Source organism: Pavona decussata, unplaced genomic scaffold (genome assembly GCF_977016875.1).
Source record: "Pavona decussata unplaced genomic scaffold, jaPavDecu1.1 SCAFFOLD_59, whole genome shotgun sequence".
NCBI classification, from domain to species: Eukaryota; Metazoa; Cnidaria; class Anthozoa; order Scleractinia; family Agariciidae; genus Pavona; species Pavona decussata.
In genome coordinates this window covers 2,665,353-2,681,379 of record NW_028145481.1, presented here as the reverse complement: position 1 = coordinate 2,681,379, position 16,027 = coordinate 2,665,353, and the positions used below count along the sequence as shown (strand labels likewise).

The following is a 16,027-nucleotide window of genomic DNA, read 5'->3' as shown; positions in this document are numbered from 1 at the left end:
GTACTTTCCTGTGGTGCTGTTTATTATGCTGTACAAAGTGGTTCTAACTTTTGTGACCATTCAAATGAAAGCTTCTGAGCAGTACTTTCCTGTGGTGCTGTTTATTATGCTGTACAAGGTGGTTCTTACTTTTTGAGCTTGTGGATGAAATCCTAAAGTGTGACCATTCAAATGACAGCTGCTGAGCAGTACTTTCCTTTGGTGCTGTTTATGTTGTACAAGGTGGTTCTACCTTTTGATCTTGAGGACGAAATCCTAAAGTTTGTTAATTCAAATGACAGTAACTGAGCAGCAATTTCTTGTGGTATACTTGCAGTTAGTATCCTGATTGTAGATTGTAAAACAGTCCACGTTTTGGCGCGAACGTTTATTGTGAACTGGGACGAGGGTAAAAAAAAGAAGACTGGAGTCTTTAGAATATTTTTCCGTTTTCGAACTTAAGTGGCCTTGGGAATTTTAAGTCTACATTCTACTTTCTGTAGATCACCCCAACAATGGAGAATCCTCACATCTTGGAGGATATCACGGAAATTGTGCGCGAGGAAGGCATCATTGAGCGTACATTACCACACTGAACAGATGAACACTTATCCAGAGGAGAGCAGAGAAATACTGCTGGGTTTTGTAGAGTGACTATCAAATGTCAGATTTAGAATATGCTGAAAATAGGAACCGTGAGCATTGCTGAAAATTTCGGCCATGTTTCAGTGTAAAGAGTGGGTAACGGAGTAATACCGATAGTACAAGTTACCAGTGTCATGTACCTTGTTAACTCGTCAAGTCGTTCTATTACCATAACATATCTTGCGTGCTTCTCTAATTTCCATTGGAGTCATGGTATGTTTCCCATTATTAAAAACTGAATCATTGTATAATGTAATTCCAGGAATTTGATCGGCTTAGCGGCCATGGTATATAAGCCATTATACCATGTCCGAAAAATAACCCATTAAATTGTCTTCTGGTTGTTCTTGCAAATCGAAATCAGCAAGAATCAATCTTAATAATTGTTTTTAGACTATCAGATACTCGTGTGTAAATATGAACAGCATATTATCTATACTCGTCTTTATTAACTTTTGCCATTTGCCGGGTAGAGCTTAACTATATAATATTTTGAATGAATTAACATTGATTGATTGATTGATTGATTGATAACACTGGTAATAACTAATTTAGGCCCTTTATTTCTTTAAAAAAGTTCACTAAATTTTGTCGGGTCTCACTAGTAATCCAGGTAAAATTCACTAACAAGCAAAGTATTTAAATATAATTTAGCAATTTTTGAACAAAAAGAGGCTAATTCCCATAGTCCATTTCCATAAATGGCGGCCGATTTATTATTATTTTTAATATATGTTAATTAGCCCTACCCACCTCATTTCAGAGTAAAAATTCCTTTGTATTTTGCACATGCTGACGAGGCTAGTAAGGCTAATTTTCATAAAAACTAAAGAATAATTTATCGGCCTCCATTTATGAAAAAGGTCTATGATACTGCCTCCTTAACAGTGTGTTGTATTCAAGTTGTAAAAATCCAGCACGGATAGGTATTTTAATATATATAAACTATAAACTTTAACGTTTCTTTGATGTAATTACTCCTGATATAGACTGAAATAAACCTTTATTGTTGTACTTAATGTCTCCACTTGTGACAATTATATTATTAAAAAATTATTACTATTTTTAATATTTATTTATAAATTAAACATTAGTCTTTTACTTATCAATCTACAATATCGGCTGTACAAATTCTGTCCAATTAAACAAAAATCCTGGAGAAACTGAAAATCGGTCAAAATAGTAGAAAATTTCGCCTACCCAAATCAATAAGAAACTTCAGCAGGCTTTTTGTGTGGCGGCGGAGGGGAGAAAGAGAGAGGAGGGGTGGGTTGTGGACAAAAGAATTCTAACTGTGGAATGTGAAGGTATAACAAAAGTCTCTCAATAGGTTTGTTCACGGTTGTAGGTCACGTCTATGCCCAGCCCAACGGATCGTGCTTCTGCGCGCCAAAGGTTCCAGGGTCCAGTACTGAGGACCGGTGTCTGTACCATGACGCGGAGTAGTAACCCCCCCACCCTAAACCCAACCCCTGCCCCTCCCCACCCTCCCGAGTGGCCGTACCACTGACCTTCTCAGCTGGTGGAGGTAAGTCATCTCCATCCCCAGCCCCCAGAAAATAATCTTTGTTACCTTCATCTCGTATTTACGGCTAGAAATAAAAGCTACCTCTTGTTTCTTTGAGCAATGAAAACATGGAAAACAATTCCCTGAAGAAAAGCTACATTCAGTGCAGTTATTAGCTTGTGTAGCAATCGTTTCCGTGGGATTTTTGCGTTTTTCGCTGTTGCCGCGCGGCGGGCAAAAGACGAAAAAGTGCACCAAACGCAGGCTATGCAGTTATGTCTATTCTGCGTTGACCAAACAATTGTCTTTTTTTTCCGTATATCAAATAACGTATGCCGACAATCAACGGGTTTATACTTCGTAAATAGAAAAATGAAAAGCCTAATGACTATAATTGGTTTTGACGGAGAACAAATGTCGATGTGGTACAGCAAGACGGTCTTCGGTAAGGGTGCATTCGTCACGATACCGGAATAGCACTCTGTTAATCGAGTCTTTTTCCTTTGCTCTAACCTCCTTCGCAGCTTTGAGTCATCAGGCGATGACCTTGATCCGTTATCTTAGCGCGAATTAATGAAGTATAAGATGCCGAGTAAATACGCCCTAAATTACCTTTCGTTGACGCTTTCCGGCTTGCTTCGTTTGGTCCGTTTCATTGCAAAAATGCTAGACTAGGTTCATTGGCTCCAGTATGTCAAATAGTTTAATAGCATTACCTCAAATGTATGTCTGCAATTTTGCTTCAACTGGGATGAATTTGCCGAGTCCAAATCTAAATCTAAATATCATTATGTCGGCAAAGTCGTATGGGACATCATATGACTTCAATCATTCTACTTGCTTTCTTAAAAATAACTGAGATTTGCTGTGAGAAAAGTAAGACTGGCTGCAGTAACACTCAGTCAAAAGAAAGTTCTCAGCGGTGTTAAAGGTATGGCCGTTGATACATCATGTAATCTATCAAAAACAAGGAAGTGTTTCATCCGATTTGCAAACACGGAGAAATGGTTTGAAAAAACGAGGCGCAGAAGAGTTTTTTAAACCAACTTCGAGGTGTTTGGAATCGGATGAAATACTCTTTTGACTGTTGATACAGCTTCTCAAACCATTAATAATTCTTGGAGAAATTAAAAGCAAAAAAATCACCAACTTCACGGTCTAACGATTTCCTTTGTTTCTCTTCATGAATTATTAATGTTTCGATAAGTTTAATTCCAATTATGGTTACTTGCTTTTCACCAGCAACCCATTTTTCAGCAAATGTTATTGGTTCCATATGCCCCGTGCTGATCACTGTTGATTAAAATCGGCGTAGCCTCTGTACTCTTGTTCTTGCTTATAAAGTACTTGCGTATTCTCTTTTGCTCAATAAAGCCACTCTTTGGAAATGCCTTGTTTCTGAAAAACACAGTCTGAACAGCGACACCAAGACCTGCTAGCACCAGCCACGTAGCTGACAGTATGTAGTCTAAGGAGATCAAATTGACGAATCAAATGTCAGTGGGATACACTTGTTCCAGTGATAGATGTATCGGCTAGTCAGGGTACGAACACATAACACCTGTCCTGAGGGACTTAAATTGACTTCCTCTTAGTAGTATGCTGAAATATACTGTTGGCATTCTCACGTTTAAATGTGTTAAGGGACTAGCGCCTCGATATCTCTGTTCCCGCTTTGTCACTAGGGCTACTGTGAACGATCGAAATACTAGAAATAAGAACAAATTAGATATTCCAGGATACAAATCTGCTGCGGGGCAGCGATCTTAACTGTACCGATCAGTAACTATGTGGAACTCATTGCCGACTGCTATCACTGATTGTAATAACCTATCAATGTTTAAGAGAAAATTGAAAGATTATCTTTTCCAATTATATTTTTCAAATAGTTAATTGTATCATTGCACGATGATTATTATTTGCAAATTAGGACTGAACGCCCTTTTTATTGTAGATAATATTTGATATACATTTGTAAATTAGGATTGATAGGTATTTTTCCTATTGTAGACAATGACTAATTCATCTGTGTAAAATAGGACTGAAAAGCCTTCTTGGAGCCCTAATAAAGATCATTCAAGTCAATTACGTGCCCGATACCGACACCAAATACTCGATATTACCTTGAAAAATATCGATACTTGCAAGAACTACCCGATGTTTCGATACTGTTCACGTGACCGCTCACTTGAACATTTGAAGGCTGTTTTTGTGCCCAAAACCAATATTTTTCCGTTTGTGTAAGCGCTGTAAGCCTGTTGCACTGAGCTTTAAGGAAGTGTCACAAAATTAAAGTTCAAACACTTTTGCTAGGGCTGTGTGTTTTTTGATTAAGAATGTTTTTAGAGTGTAAGTGATAACAACACAGAAAAGGTCTGGATGATGACGTCAAAATATCGCTATTGATATCGACTAAAATGCCAAATATCAGTTAATATAGCACTGGTGTCAGACTGATTTGAAAAAAAAAAAGACTGGTATGGGGCGACCCTTTGGCTTAGAATGGATCGAGTTTCAAATTTTATCCAATTTATTGACACCACCATATGAAAGATCACTTTAAGATTAGTCATTTGATCAAGTTTGGTGTTGTTTAGTTGAATAACAACCAAGTTATGAACTTTGAAACATTGTTCCAAATCCATACAAATGTCTCTAATGTTGAGACGCCGTTCCCCCAAACCATATAAATTCTAGCTATCTGACGGGATTTTACAGGGGTAACAAAAATGAGCAAGTTTTTAAGAATTTGTTAAACTCAAATGAGCGTTTAACTCAAAATGACCTCGCCATTGAAATCCTTCTCCCAGAATCAAAGAAATAGAAAATAATTGATGCCTAATAAGAGAATTTGTTAAAAGTGACTTTTTGTCTTTGGTGATCAGAGCCTTATTTCTCCTTACCTGTTTGCTTGTTCAAGTAGCGTTATTGTAAGGAGAAATAAGGATCTGGTCACTATTGGGGCTGATAGTCCTTGAACAACACTATTACAGCAGTGGTACTAACCATTTTGCTGGAAAGGTCTGGTAACAATTATTTGATCGCTGTGAAACTGTGGCTTGGTAGCATGAAGTACGACATCAACCACGATGAAAGAAATGCTTGTGTGTAAGAAACAATCAATACCTGAAAAAATAAAGAGCATTTTATGTTAGTTTTGCATCTGAATAGAAAGATACCTGTCAAGCTAGATCAGATTTCACCTGTAAGAATCGTTTAATGGAATAAATTAATGTGATGGTATATTTTAAGCCTGGTTCAACTCCTGATGGGAGCACTCGGATTTCCTTTTATTGAGTATGCCTGTTTCACTCACTGAATATGCAACATTCTCAAGAATTGTTTACTTACCCACTACAAAACCATAGGAAGAGACAATGGAAGTATAGGCAATACAAAGCTGCAATAAAAAGAACATTTTGAAATCATCTCTTAGTTGTGCACTGTAACCTACTTCAGTATACTCCTGGGTCAAGTGACAAAATGTGCCCGGCAAAGTTTCTTTTCCAAGAAAACAACATCATTGTAGTAGACAGGACTTCAACCATAATTATATATCTTTATTTGATATCTTTTCGAAAGGGAGGGTGGTAGGGGGAGGGAGGACGGTGGGAAGGAGGGAAGAAGGGTAGGGTGGTGATAGTAGTGATGAGAAGGGGTGGGTGACTGCTTGGACAGAACTTGGACGTTTATAACTCTTAAGTATGTAGACTTACCACTCAGTAAGTGAGTGAAGGTAAAAAAAGAAAAGAAGAAAGTCAAACAGGTTTTGTTTGAGTTTTGTCTGTTTGAATGACCATTTAATTGACATAATATTTTCAAAGATACAGTGTAGCAATTACCAAGAACGTACAGTCGACTCCCGATAACTCGAACCCTCGCTAACTCGAACCAATTTTCCTTTCCTTTCACGTCATTTTCTATATAATTTTACCCTCGATAACTCGAACTCCTGATAAATCGAACCTTTTTCAATTTCCCTTGAAGGTTCGAGTTATCGGGAGTCGACTGTAGATAATTTTGGCTTCATGCCACAAATTTGCATAATTTCAAAACAGCAAGCAATAAATTCACTGTAATTTAAAACCTGGCATACAACTACGAACTAAAAGGAAGGCACATGCCGTAATGGTATTCATAGAGTGCATTATTTCCTGGGAGTCTATGAAAAGTAATGGAACAGCAGTAGAAATCTTACCACACGAGGCCAAAGGACAAGAATCACTGGAACAACAATGGTGAAGGCACACAGCACAGAACCATAGTCAAACTCATTTGTGTGGAATATTTCCAGATCACCTGAAAATTATACAAACCAAATAAGATATTGACTGTTACTGATGAGGGAAAGTTTGAAATGATTAAAACCCTTTTGGTCCCATCATCTCAATGTTAATTTCTCTGACTGACTGCCGTACATTTTTTTTTGAAGTTAGGTCAAGAAGTGAGGTGAAGAATTGTTTTCTCTTATAACAGCTGCTAGTACTAAACGGAAAAGAGTGCTTGTATGTTTTATCGGCAAAGATCAATATCATTGTTGTAGACCACAGAATGCGTGGAGGGTCACATCATTTTGCATTGTAGTCATACATTAAACACAGAATAAAACAGGGAATAAATGTGATGGTATATTTTTAGCCTGGTAAATAAAATAATGAGAATGACCTATTGTTCAGTGAGTGACACAGGCATACTCGAAAAAAGGAACAGGAGTTAAACCTATGCCCTTCTGATTACAAGTTCAGATGCTCTACCATTGAGCTACAGGAGACTTGTGAGAGCTAAGGTCATTAAACTACATGCAGGTACTTGCAACAAAAATCCTATATACTGCTAGGATTTGAAAAGCCAGAACCTGATGATAATTTCAGGAAATATAAGATAAACGATAGATTGAGTAGATTCATTGTGTCTTTAAATTTTGATAACAAATGAACAAAACCAAGATCTCAAGTGACAGTTATATTTCGGTATAAACTATACCATCATAAGACTAAAAATGCATACAAAATTAGGAGCTTATTAAATAGTTACACAAGGTATGCTCAAGAGAACAGGCAACAAACAAACAAACAAAGGATTAAAATCCAGCAGGGAACTCTGCCTGTTCTCTTGAGTATACCTTGTGTAACTATTTAAGCTCCTAATTTTGTATGCAATTTTAGTCTGATGATGGTATAGTTTATACCGAAATATAACTGTCACTTGAAATCTTGGTTTTGTTCATTTGTTGTCAAAATTCTGCTAGGATTTGAATTTCGAAGTTTGATTTATGCACATATCTCCTGTTGGGAGAATGCCCATTTATCTTTTTCCGAGTATGCCTGTGTTACTGACTCAAAAATTCATCTACCAAAATAATATGTGTTGCCCTTCAATTGTATAATCTACTGATCACCAACTAGTTCACTGTCTAATCTAGCCTGCGTGAGGGTGAATAAAACAGTAGTTATAAGGCAAGCAGAGTTTTAATGCAACCATTCCAGAGGATAAAACCTCCACTTACCTTAATAATAATAATAATTATAATAATAATATTAATAATAATAAAAATTATTATTATTATAATAATTTCTATAGCGCAAATTCAACTAAAGTTTTCAAATGCGCTTTACAAATGGTATCAATTAAACAATATATATAGTATTAAAAGGGAAACTATAAAACAAAAATTAGATCATAAGTATTATGCTAACTAAATCTGTTAAACCTTATGATTGTTTTATGCAAATTAACAGTCCCTGATAATGTGAATCTATTTCCTGCCTTGGGGATCTTCACGGGTTTCATTATGATTAAGGGCAGGGTACCAGGCAAATTGACTGCCTGTGAACACGATTTTGCCCCGTTTCTTTAAACATGTCAACCGAACTTTTCCATAAAATAACTTAGGCTATCCAAGTTAACGATCTTGCCCAGCTACAAATCATCTCCCACCCGCCTGTCCAAAACATTAAATATGAAACCTCTGGATATTGCTAAGAGCCGGCGACTGGTGAATTCCCTGTCTGAAAGAGATCTCATAACCAGCTCAATTTTTAACAGAAAAAGAATACAAACACTTGAGGCTATAATTTTAAAGGTACATGTACACAGTCCAATAGAGCTGCCTGGTTTATTGACGAGCCTGAGGTTTTTCATGGCTACATTACGGCTTCTTCTACTTGAATCTTGTGAGTTTTGGCTGATGGAGGTTGAAACAATCAAAAGTGTGATATAAAATTGCTAACCAAATGGAGTAAACATCAGAGTTGCTCCAACCAGGAAGCCAAGAAGGAGCGCATCAATGAGGAGACACAATCTTGTCCATTCTGTGAACCACCACAGCGCAAATATCAATGCTCCAAACAATATGCCGAGTCCAGCACTGATCAGCATACAACCTAAAAAATTTAATGAATTTATTGGAAAAACCATACTTAACAATAATGACTGACTATTATGCAAAGACAAGTGAAAACTGACAACAACAACATTGTTTCAGTGGCAAAGTGAAGCCATTGTCGAGGTAATTAATGTAATTAACTCAGTGTTCTGCAAGACTGAAATATTTTCTGCTAAAACTGATTTGCCTGAAAATGAGCCTGAAAAGTTTGAGCTTTTCATACATGACTTTAGGTGAGTTTCTCAGACTTAACAATGTGGATTAAATCTGTAGCACTGTGGAATTGCCAAGTAGGTTTACAGCAACAAGAGAGTGCAACCCAGTTGGCAACTAATCGTGTCATTTTGAAAAAGCTGTTAAAATACCAAACACCTCTACAGTGGCAATGTAGACTTACTTAATCTGAGGACAGGTATACTGTCTGTAATACAATGTAGTTTTACCTGAATGGCTCATGGCACTGTTAGCAGAGATGATAATGAACAACACAATGGCAAAATTCACAAGCCCTCCAAAAAACAATGCTGAAAGAACAAAAGGAGTAAGGTTGATCATAATACTGCAAAAGCTAGCCTTTTTAACTATTAAGCCCCTAGGGGGCTTTGTGACCTCAAAATAAGTGGGTCATGTGACTTTATAGAATGATGGGGAGCTTATTGAAAACTCTGACCTCCAAACTGGGGGCATATGAGAGAGGGTTGTTTGAGAGACAGGTGGGATTTATTAAAGAGAGGGGCACAAGATATTTTAATTGCAATAATATTAATTATTGCTTTAAAGCCTTACAGAAAAGCATGGTGAAAACCAGTTGCAACAACATTTGTTACTTACTAAATTTGAAGAGACGAAACCCAAAGAAACAAAAGATGAGTCCACAGATGCTTCCAATTACGGCGAATACAGCATCAACTACAGCAACTGGAAAACGCAAACATGTGAAAAATATTTTAAACTTTCTTTTGTTTGTTTTCTTTTCTGTTATATCGTGTCCCTAGTTAGTACCACAGTACTGGATAAATTGACACTTAAATAAAGACTATTATTATTATTATTATCATTATTATTATTATTATTATTATTATTATTACTATTACTATTACTATTATTATTATTATTATTATTATTATTATTATTGTTATTATTTATTGCAACACATACACACAGAAATTGCTTACAATTCAAATTATTTGGCATACTTACAATGTAGTTTCACTCGAGATACTATTACTTATGCTATTTACAATGTGATTACATACACTTACACTACTTATAATGCAGTCACTAACAATACGATTGCTTGTACCTCTTATATCATGGTCAAATTTGACTAACAATTCTTTCTAAAAATTAATAGACTTGCCAAAAAAGCAATAAAATGTGATCAATAACACACCAAGGGTCCACTTCAGAAACTAAGAGTTTGGTGTTCTTCTTACAGAGACAGCCATATTAGAGAGAATTCATAAAATACCCATTAAAGGAGTTACATGTACTGTTACCACGCATATCTGTCATATAAATAAGGTGTTAGGGAAGTGGTCAAAACTATTATACTCGCACAGTACCCACCAAACCACAAAATACTGTAGATTGTGGTCTCTACCCCAAACCTTAAAAGATAGTATCTTTATTGCATAGCCACCCTCTTTATCCACCAGTAAAAAATGAAAATGAGATTCAAACCTCACTTTTCTTGTTTATTTAGCAATGTTGACTCTTGATAATTGAATATTTGCATCAACTCAAATTTTAAAACAATAAAATTTTGTCGGTAATGTTCATGAGATAGGTGGTGTCTTCGATAACCCCCCTACTCCAGACAAGGTGGGTCCTCTTCAAACAAACTTATTATGACCATTCCCTTAGTTGGTGAGTTATATAACAGGGTACTCACTCTTTTCTTGGCAATCATGACAACCATAGCTGACTGCTGGTGAATATGCAGCCTCCATTTGATTATTTGGGTCCCGAACTATCACATTGTAAACAACACCCTGTCCCGCTGGATGAGTGAGAAACCTCAATAATGGAACTTTTGGCGCTTTAAGAGTGCTTACCTTCAAAGAACAAAAAAAACCACTTTCAATGAAAATGTTGTACCAAAACTCAACGTACATACTGAGAAAGTTCTATAATAATTAATTTTAAGCCCCCAAGGGAAGCAGGAAGCAGGGATGTGATTTGCTTTTTTTGGAAAGTGGGGGAGGGGGAGAATCTTTAAATATTTAGGATGCTTCTATTTTTTTAGCTTACAGGGTTTAGTTTAGCTTATCCACTAAGATCAATTCCAACTAGACAAAAATACAAAATACAACAATAAAAACAAAGGATAGAAAGAAAAACAGAATACACATACTGTGGCAAGTGTCAATAACAAGGTCATGTGTTAACTGAAAATTGAGCCTAATTTTGAATTTGACCCTTTGTGTTTTAACCCTTCAAGCCTAAATAGTGAGAAGCACGCAATGTCTTCTCACAAGATCACAACCTGGTCAAGTATTCAGCTTATGAGAAAAAAGGAAAAGATCACCAAAGACAAAAGGTCTTAACGTTTAAACAAATACTCCTAACTAGTTCCAAAAGGAAGATGAGCAGAATAGTAAGAAGAATGTGTATGTTGATGTGAGGGTTTAAATGGTTAACTATCATTCTTAAGTTACCTTCGTTCCATGGTATTTAATTCTATCAGGATAAGCCATTTTTTCCACACTCTTAAAGAATGATTCCTCAGATTCATCTCCCTCGGGAAGGAACATTAGGTAAACTTCATACTCCAGACGAAAATGCTCAGGGTCACTATCATGTTTACCCTTTATTGTGTTGCCGTCACATGGGGGAGCCTTACTAGGCTTATCTCGTGGGGATCTGAAAATTTAGAAAAAAAATTAAATCTGGCTCCAGTCCTTGAGGACTGAAAAAAACTGCAGTAAAACCTGCAAAAGGAAACATGGTACTGACAGCAGGACTGGCCGCATCAAGGGCTACATTGTATTACAGTCAGTCTACATCACGCATGATCAATATTTCTAAGAATGAAATGAACATTTAAATTCCTCTTTGTAATGTCCGGCATTTGAATGGAATCTTGAAGATTTCCATGGAATCTTTCTGAAAGATGCATTAGCTAAAAAAAAAAAAAATTCAAAATACTCACAAAACAATTTTTTGAAATACTTAATGCTGTAATGTAAAGAAAGAAGGCATAGCTTTTTGCCCTTAATAAACATGAGAGGAATTTCTACAGGAACTCTGATATCTTGCTGGCATTGATCAAAACTGACATGTAAATTTCAAAACTTTCATTCAAATTCCACATTTTTGTCCCTTGGTTTTGTCTACCATTAGCTTTAAATCAGCCTTTAAAAACATTTTAGTGAGTGAGATAAAAACCTTGGTTTTAATTTTTTAATCGTGGATAAGCATTAATTGGCTTTTGAACAACCCAGCTCAGGATAACAACATAGAGCAAAGTGTCTTGTGCATTAGTATAATGCAATTCCAGGGACTTGATTGGCTTAGTGGCCATGGTATATTTAACAATTAGACGTCGAGCTGGAGGTTTCTATCAGCTGGTTTCTAAAGGCGATAGAAACCGAGAGCGAGCCGTCTAATTGTTTTAGCATACCTCAGTGATCAATCTATGAAGCAAAAAAATCTTTTTATTTCATAAATTTTGATATATTTGTGAAATGATGCATGCTAAATCGCACGCGCTCTGACAAACTGCGGTTTGTTGATCGATAGACGGCATCTGTGTAGCCAATCAGATTGCGCCTTACATGATAGTCAGTCACTGAGGTATGTTAAGAGCCTTTATACCATGCCCAAGAAATAGCCACCATTACATTGTCTTCTGGTTGTTCTTGCAAACCAAAATCAGCAATTCAATAATTGCTTGTTGGATATGAGATGATTACAGTCAACTTGCCACTACGCCTTCGATGGCTAAATGTATCTATCATCTCATATACAACACAAGCTCATGGAATAATAAATATTATTGTTAATTATAGCACGTGTTCAGTGTACTCAGAAATAATCTCTTGAAAGGCTTTATACTGGAAATCCCATCTGTTTCATTACGCCATTGAAAAGTTTTAAAGAAACACACCTTTTATAGTACACATTGGCAAATGCAAAAGTTACTCTAGTTTCAACAGAATCATAGGAAATAGCAATATTTGGATCAAATTCCATGTTACAGGTAAGACAGCAAGCACCTGGAAATGGAACTGAAAAAGAAAAGACAAGTACAACAAAACATCAACACAACTGCTACTTTTCAGTCTAAAAACGAATGCTGATTAGGGAAAATAAATAATTTGTTTTCTCTAGGATCCTAGCCTGTCATTTGAAGTTTAGAAAACAAAATTACATGTAGCTATCAGGATCCACACATAAATTTAAGCATACAAGCTTTTGAGTCCTTTGGCAAAGGCTTGACCAACAAGTTTGAATATAATATTATTGACAGATGAATTTTTCAGTCAGTGACAAAGGCATACTCAGAAAAAGAAAATTTGGGCTGCAGCTGCAGGCCAAATTAGCCTGTGTACTCACTGAAAATACACCTATCATTTTATTCACTAGGCTCATTTCCTACACATGTATAGTAATATTATTATCACTATTTTATTGATATAATTTATTTACAGAGAAAATTGGCTCATCACTTTTGAAGTTCGAAGTGACTGCCGTTACAGAAATATACTTTTAAGAGTAATTTGACAAACACTGATTTGTAGAATATTAAGAGTGATTTGTTCGAATTATCAAAGTTTTTGTGACATTGACAGGTTAATTCAACTTTTGCTGAGTGATAAAATTAATATCAGCAATTTATAGACCTGATGTACTGCTGACCATTCCTACCAGAAATGCTTATATGGGGAAAAATAGGAGAACCAATTTTCATGCTCAGTACAAGTAGGTCAGCAAAGGAACTTAGAAATTAGAAATTTGGTCTTGATGACTCCATGTCATCATTTTCAATTTTTTTTAAGTCTGATTATTCATGAGGGATTATACCAAAACCTCTGCTGTTAAAATAAATGAACTACAAGTAAATCAGTAATTCTGTTTTGCTGTTTATTAGAAAAAAAATAAGATCTGAATTTCACGCCACCAATTATTTGTATGGTGAAATTCAGATCTTGCTTGATGGATAAAACTGTGTCACTTTTAATTTTTTTGTGGACTCACCTTCATCTTCATATGGTACTCCTATCACATCAATCTGATAACTGCTGTACTTATTTTCTGACTTCAAATAGAAAGGGTAAGGTTGCTCCTCAATTGGGAAAGGAAACAGTACTCCAACATTTGCTCCCGTGACTGACATTCCATAGCTATAGTTTGGACTTAGAGATAATGTTACATTGTTTTTCTGTGCATGCACTTGAAAAATTGCAAATCTCCACTTTTTCTCAGCTTTTTCAAAGGTTAATTCCAAATTTTCAAATGGTTGAAGAGTCTCCCTTTCACCTCTGTTTGGTAGTAGCTTGAAGGTTTCTGCTTGAACTGAAAATATAAACAACAATCATTGCGTCAAGATTGGACAAACCAACCAGAAGAGGAAAAAGCAGCCTGTGGTACTGACATACAGTACAGACTCAAAAGTAAGTTTCTTTTTTCAAAACTAAGTTACCACCCTCTTACAAGACCAGAGTTGCATCTCATATTGAGAGATGCAAAACCCTTCTTCTGAGAGCTTTAAAAAACTGTTAGTACAGAACTCTTTTCCTGGCTGAAAAAACTAACCATTGCATACGGTGTAAATGGCTAACTTCAGTGTATGAACCACAAAATAATCTCAATCAGTTATTGGTTGAGATTGTGTAAATATAGATTTTGGTGCCCCACATAGACCAGTAATAAATTTTAAAGCCTTATTTTTCGCCTCTTAATTAAGATACACCTTGTTGGAGTTGAAAATGGAAAGAAATAATCATGTCTTGTAAGAAACGAGTACAGCAACTGGTAACTTACTTTTGAGCGACTACAAAGGATGAGTGAATGATCTATTCAATCTTAAATTATATCAATGCCACAGAAAGTAAAAGGCTACACATGTTTACGTGATAATTTTCACAGTGCATTACTGTCAAATATCTCGAAACGTGGATTGTGCAACCCTCCAACTTAATGTCTTCATCAGTGGTTATATAGCAACTAATTCTTTAGGTTAGATATAGCAAGTTTGGCAACTGTCAGGTTGCCAAGAAAACAAGTTAGTCACCATGGTTACAACTTGGAGGATTGATATCTGACACAACATAATAAATTATTACTAGTTTTATGTCCCAGCTCAAAAAAATTGTTGCAGTTTGCATTGCTGTATGCTTAAAAAATATATTGTACATGTAAGTCAAATGTGTTTAAAAATACCACAGTTATGGATCAGTCAGATCCAGTAGTGCCAATCCCTCCCCCCCCCCCTTTGATGGACTTGCTCAAAACGGCTTTCAGGAGCTCCAATAAGCAATGAAAACACACCAAACATACTGGGTGAGCTCTTTCAGACTGAATTGTCATTACTGTAGGTTTTTGAGGGAAGATTGTTGCTTAATTTTTTATCGAATTTTAACGCCACACAAACTCTTTCATTCCACTTTGGTGATTTGTGGCTAATTGAAGATGCTAGTGGAAAAGTCTCCTAGGTGACTTTTTTAGTCAATTTTTATATCAAAACTGCCCGATTATTACAAAAAATAGCAACATACAGAATGGCAATTTATGCTACCAGCTGTTGAAACAATTCATTAGTGGTACAAGAAAAAATAGGTATAACACACTGTTCAATTAAAGTGAGCCATGTCTCAAAACAAATACACCACGTAAAAATTCCCGACCAGCTTGCGCGCAAAAACATCACGTACAGCAGTAATGAGATACAGTGTACACCGGGTCCATTTAAAGAAGACCATGAATCCACTAACAAAAAATTTACAATATAAGAAAGATCCTGGCAGTTAGTACGCAACTTAAGCAGTTGTGAAAGGAAAGCCTGAAAAAAAATTCAGGCTTGAACGGGATCAGTGCAGGGTTCCACCAACTGAGCTAGCAAGCCAACTGGGAGCTGGTCATTTTGTGAGTTCGTATTAAATATACCCGTGAAGGACGAATAAAATATGATATAAACCATATATTTTGAACTGCAGATGAAAGATCAAATAGAAGAAAGATCCTCGCAGTTAGTACCCAACTTAAGCAGTTGCGAAAAGAAAGCATAATATTTTAATAAGCTTATGTAGGCATGCATGAGCAAGGCAGTACTAGTGGCAGACGCGAATCCACACAAAAAATCGTAAAATTACATGACTGAGAGGCACCTACCAGAGACATTTTGCGTAACAAAACGTACTGTTTGCAAGATAAATATTAAAAGAGCCTTCTTTTCTTGTGGCATCAAGGTCACCTTTGAAATTCTAATACACGAAACAAGTCATGATCATCACGCGAAACTGAAAAAGTGATAGCCTTCCGCCATTTTGCTGTCTTCTAAATGCACC

At 36.1% G+C, this 16,027-nt stretch overlaps 2 protein-coding genes across 2 annotated transcripts in view; one reads left to right on the top strand and one right to left on the bottom strand.

The window, feature by feature from the left end:
- Nucleotides 1-1,638, top strand: part of LOC146479443 (acyl-CoA synthetase short-chain family member 3, mitochondrial-like) — a 17,335-nt gene extending 15,697 nt beyond the window's left edge. The window contains exon 19 of the mRNA XM_085111088.1: nucleotides 483-1,638. Within this exon, the coding sequence (XP_084967214.1) occupies nucleotides 483-575 (93 nt within the window). The 3' untranslated portion in view covers nucleotides 576-1,638. The remainder of the gene's footprint in view (nucleotides 1-482) is intronic.
- Nucleotides 1,611-16,027, bottom strand: LOC146479442 (transmembrane 7 superfamily member 3-like). Its single transcript, XM_085111090.1, has 12 exons — nucleotides 15,852-16,027; nucleotides 13,719-14,036; nucleotides 12,628-12,748; nucleotides 11,177-11,381; nucleotides 10,411-10,573; nucleotides 9,348-9,434; nucleotides 8,960-9,040; nucleotides 8,362-8,514; nucleotides 6,330-6,430; nucleotides 5,483-5,531; nucleotides 5,138-5,257; nucleotides 1,611-3,599 (listed from the first exon to the last, which is right to left on the bottom strand). The coding sequence occupies exons 1-12, from the start codon at nucleotides 15,922-15,924 to the stop codon at nucleotides 3,385-3,387; spliced, it is 1,686 nt and encodes a 561-aa protein (XP_084967216.1). The 5' UTR covers nucleotides 15,925-16,027; the 3' UTR covers nucleotides 1,611-3,384.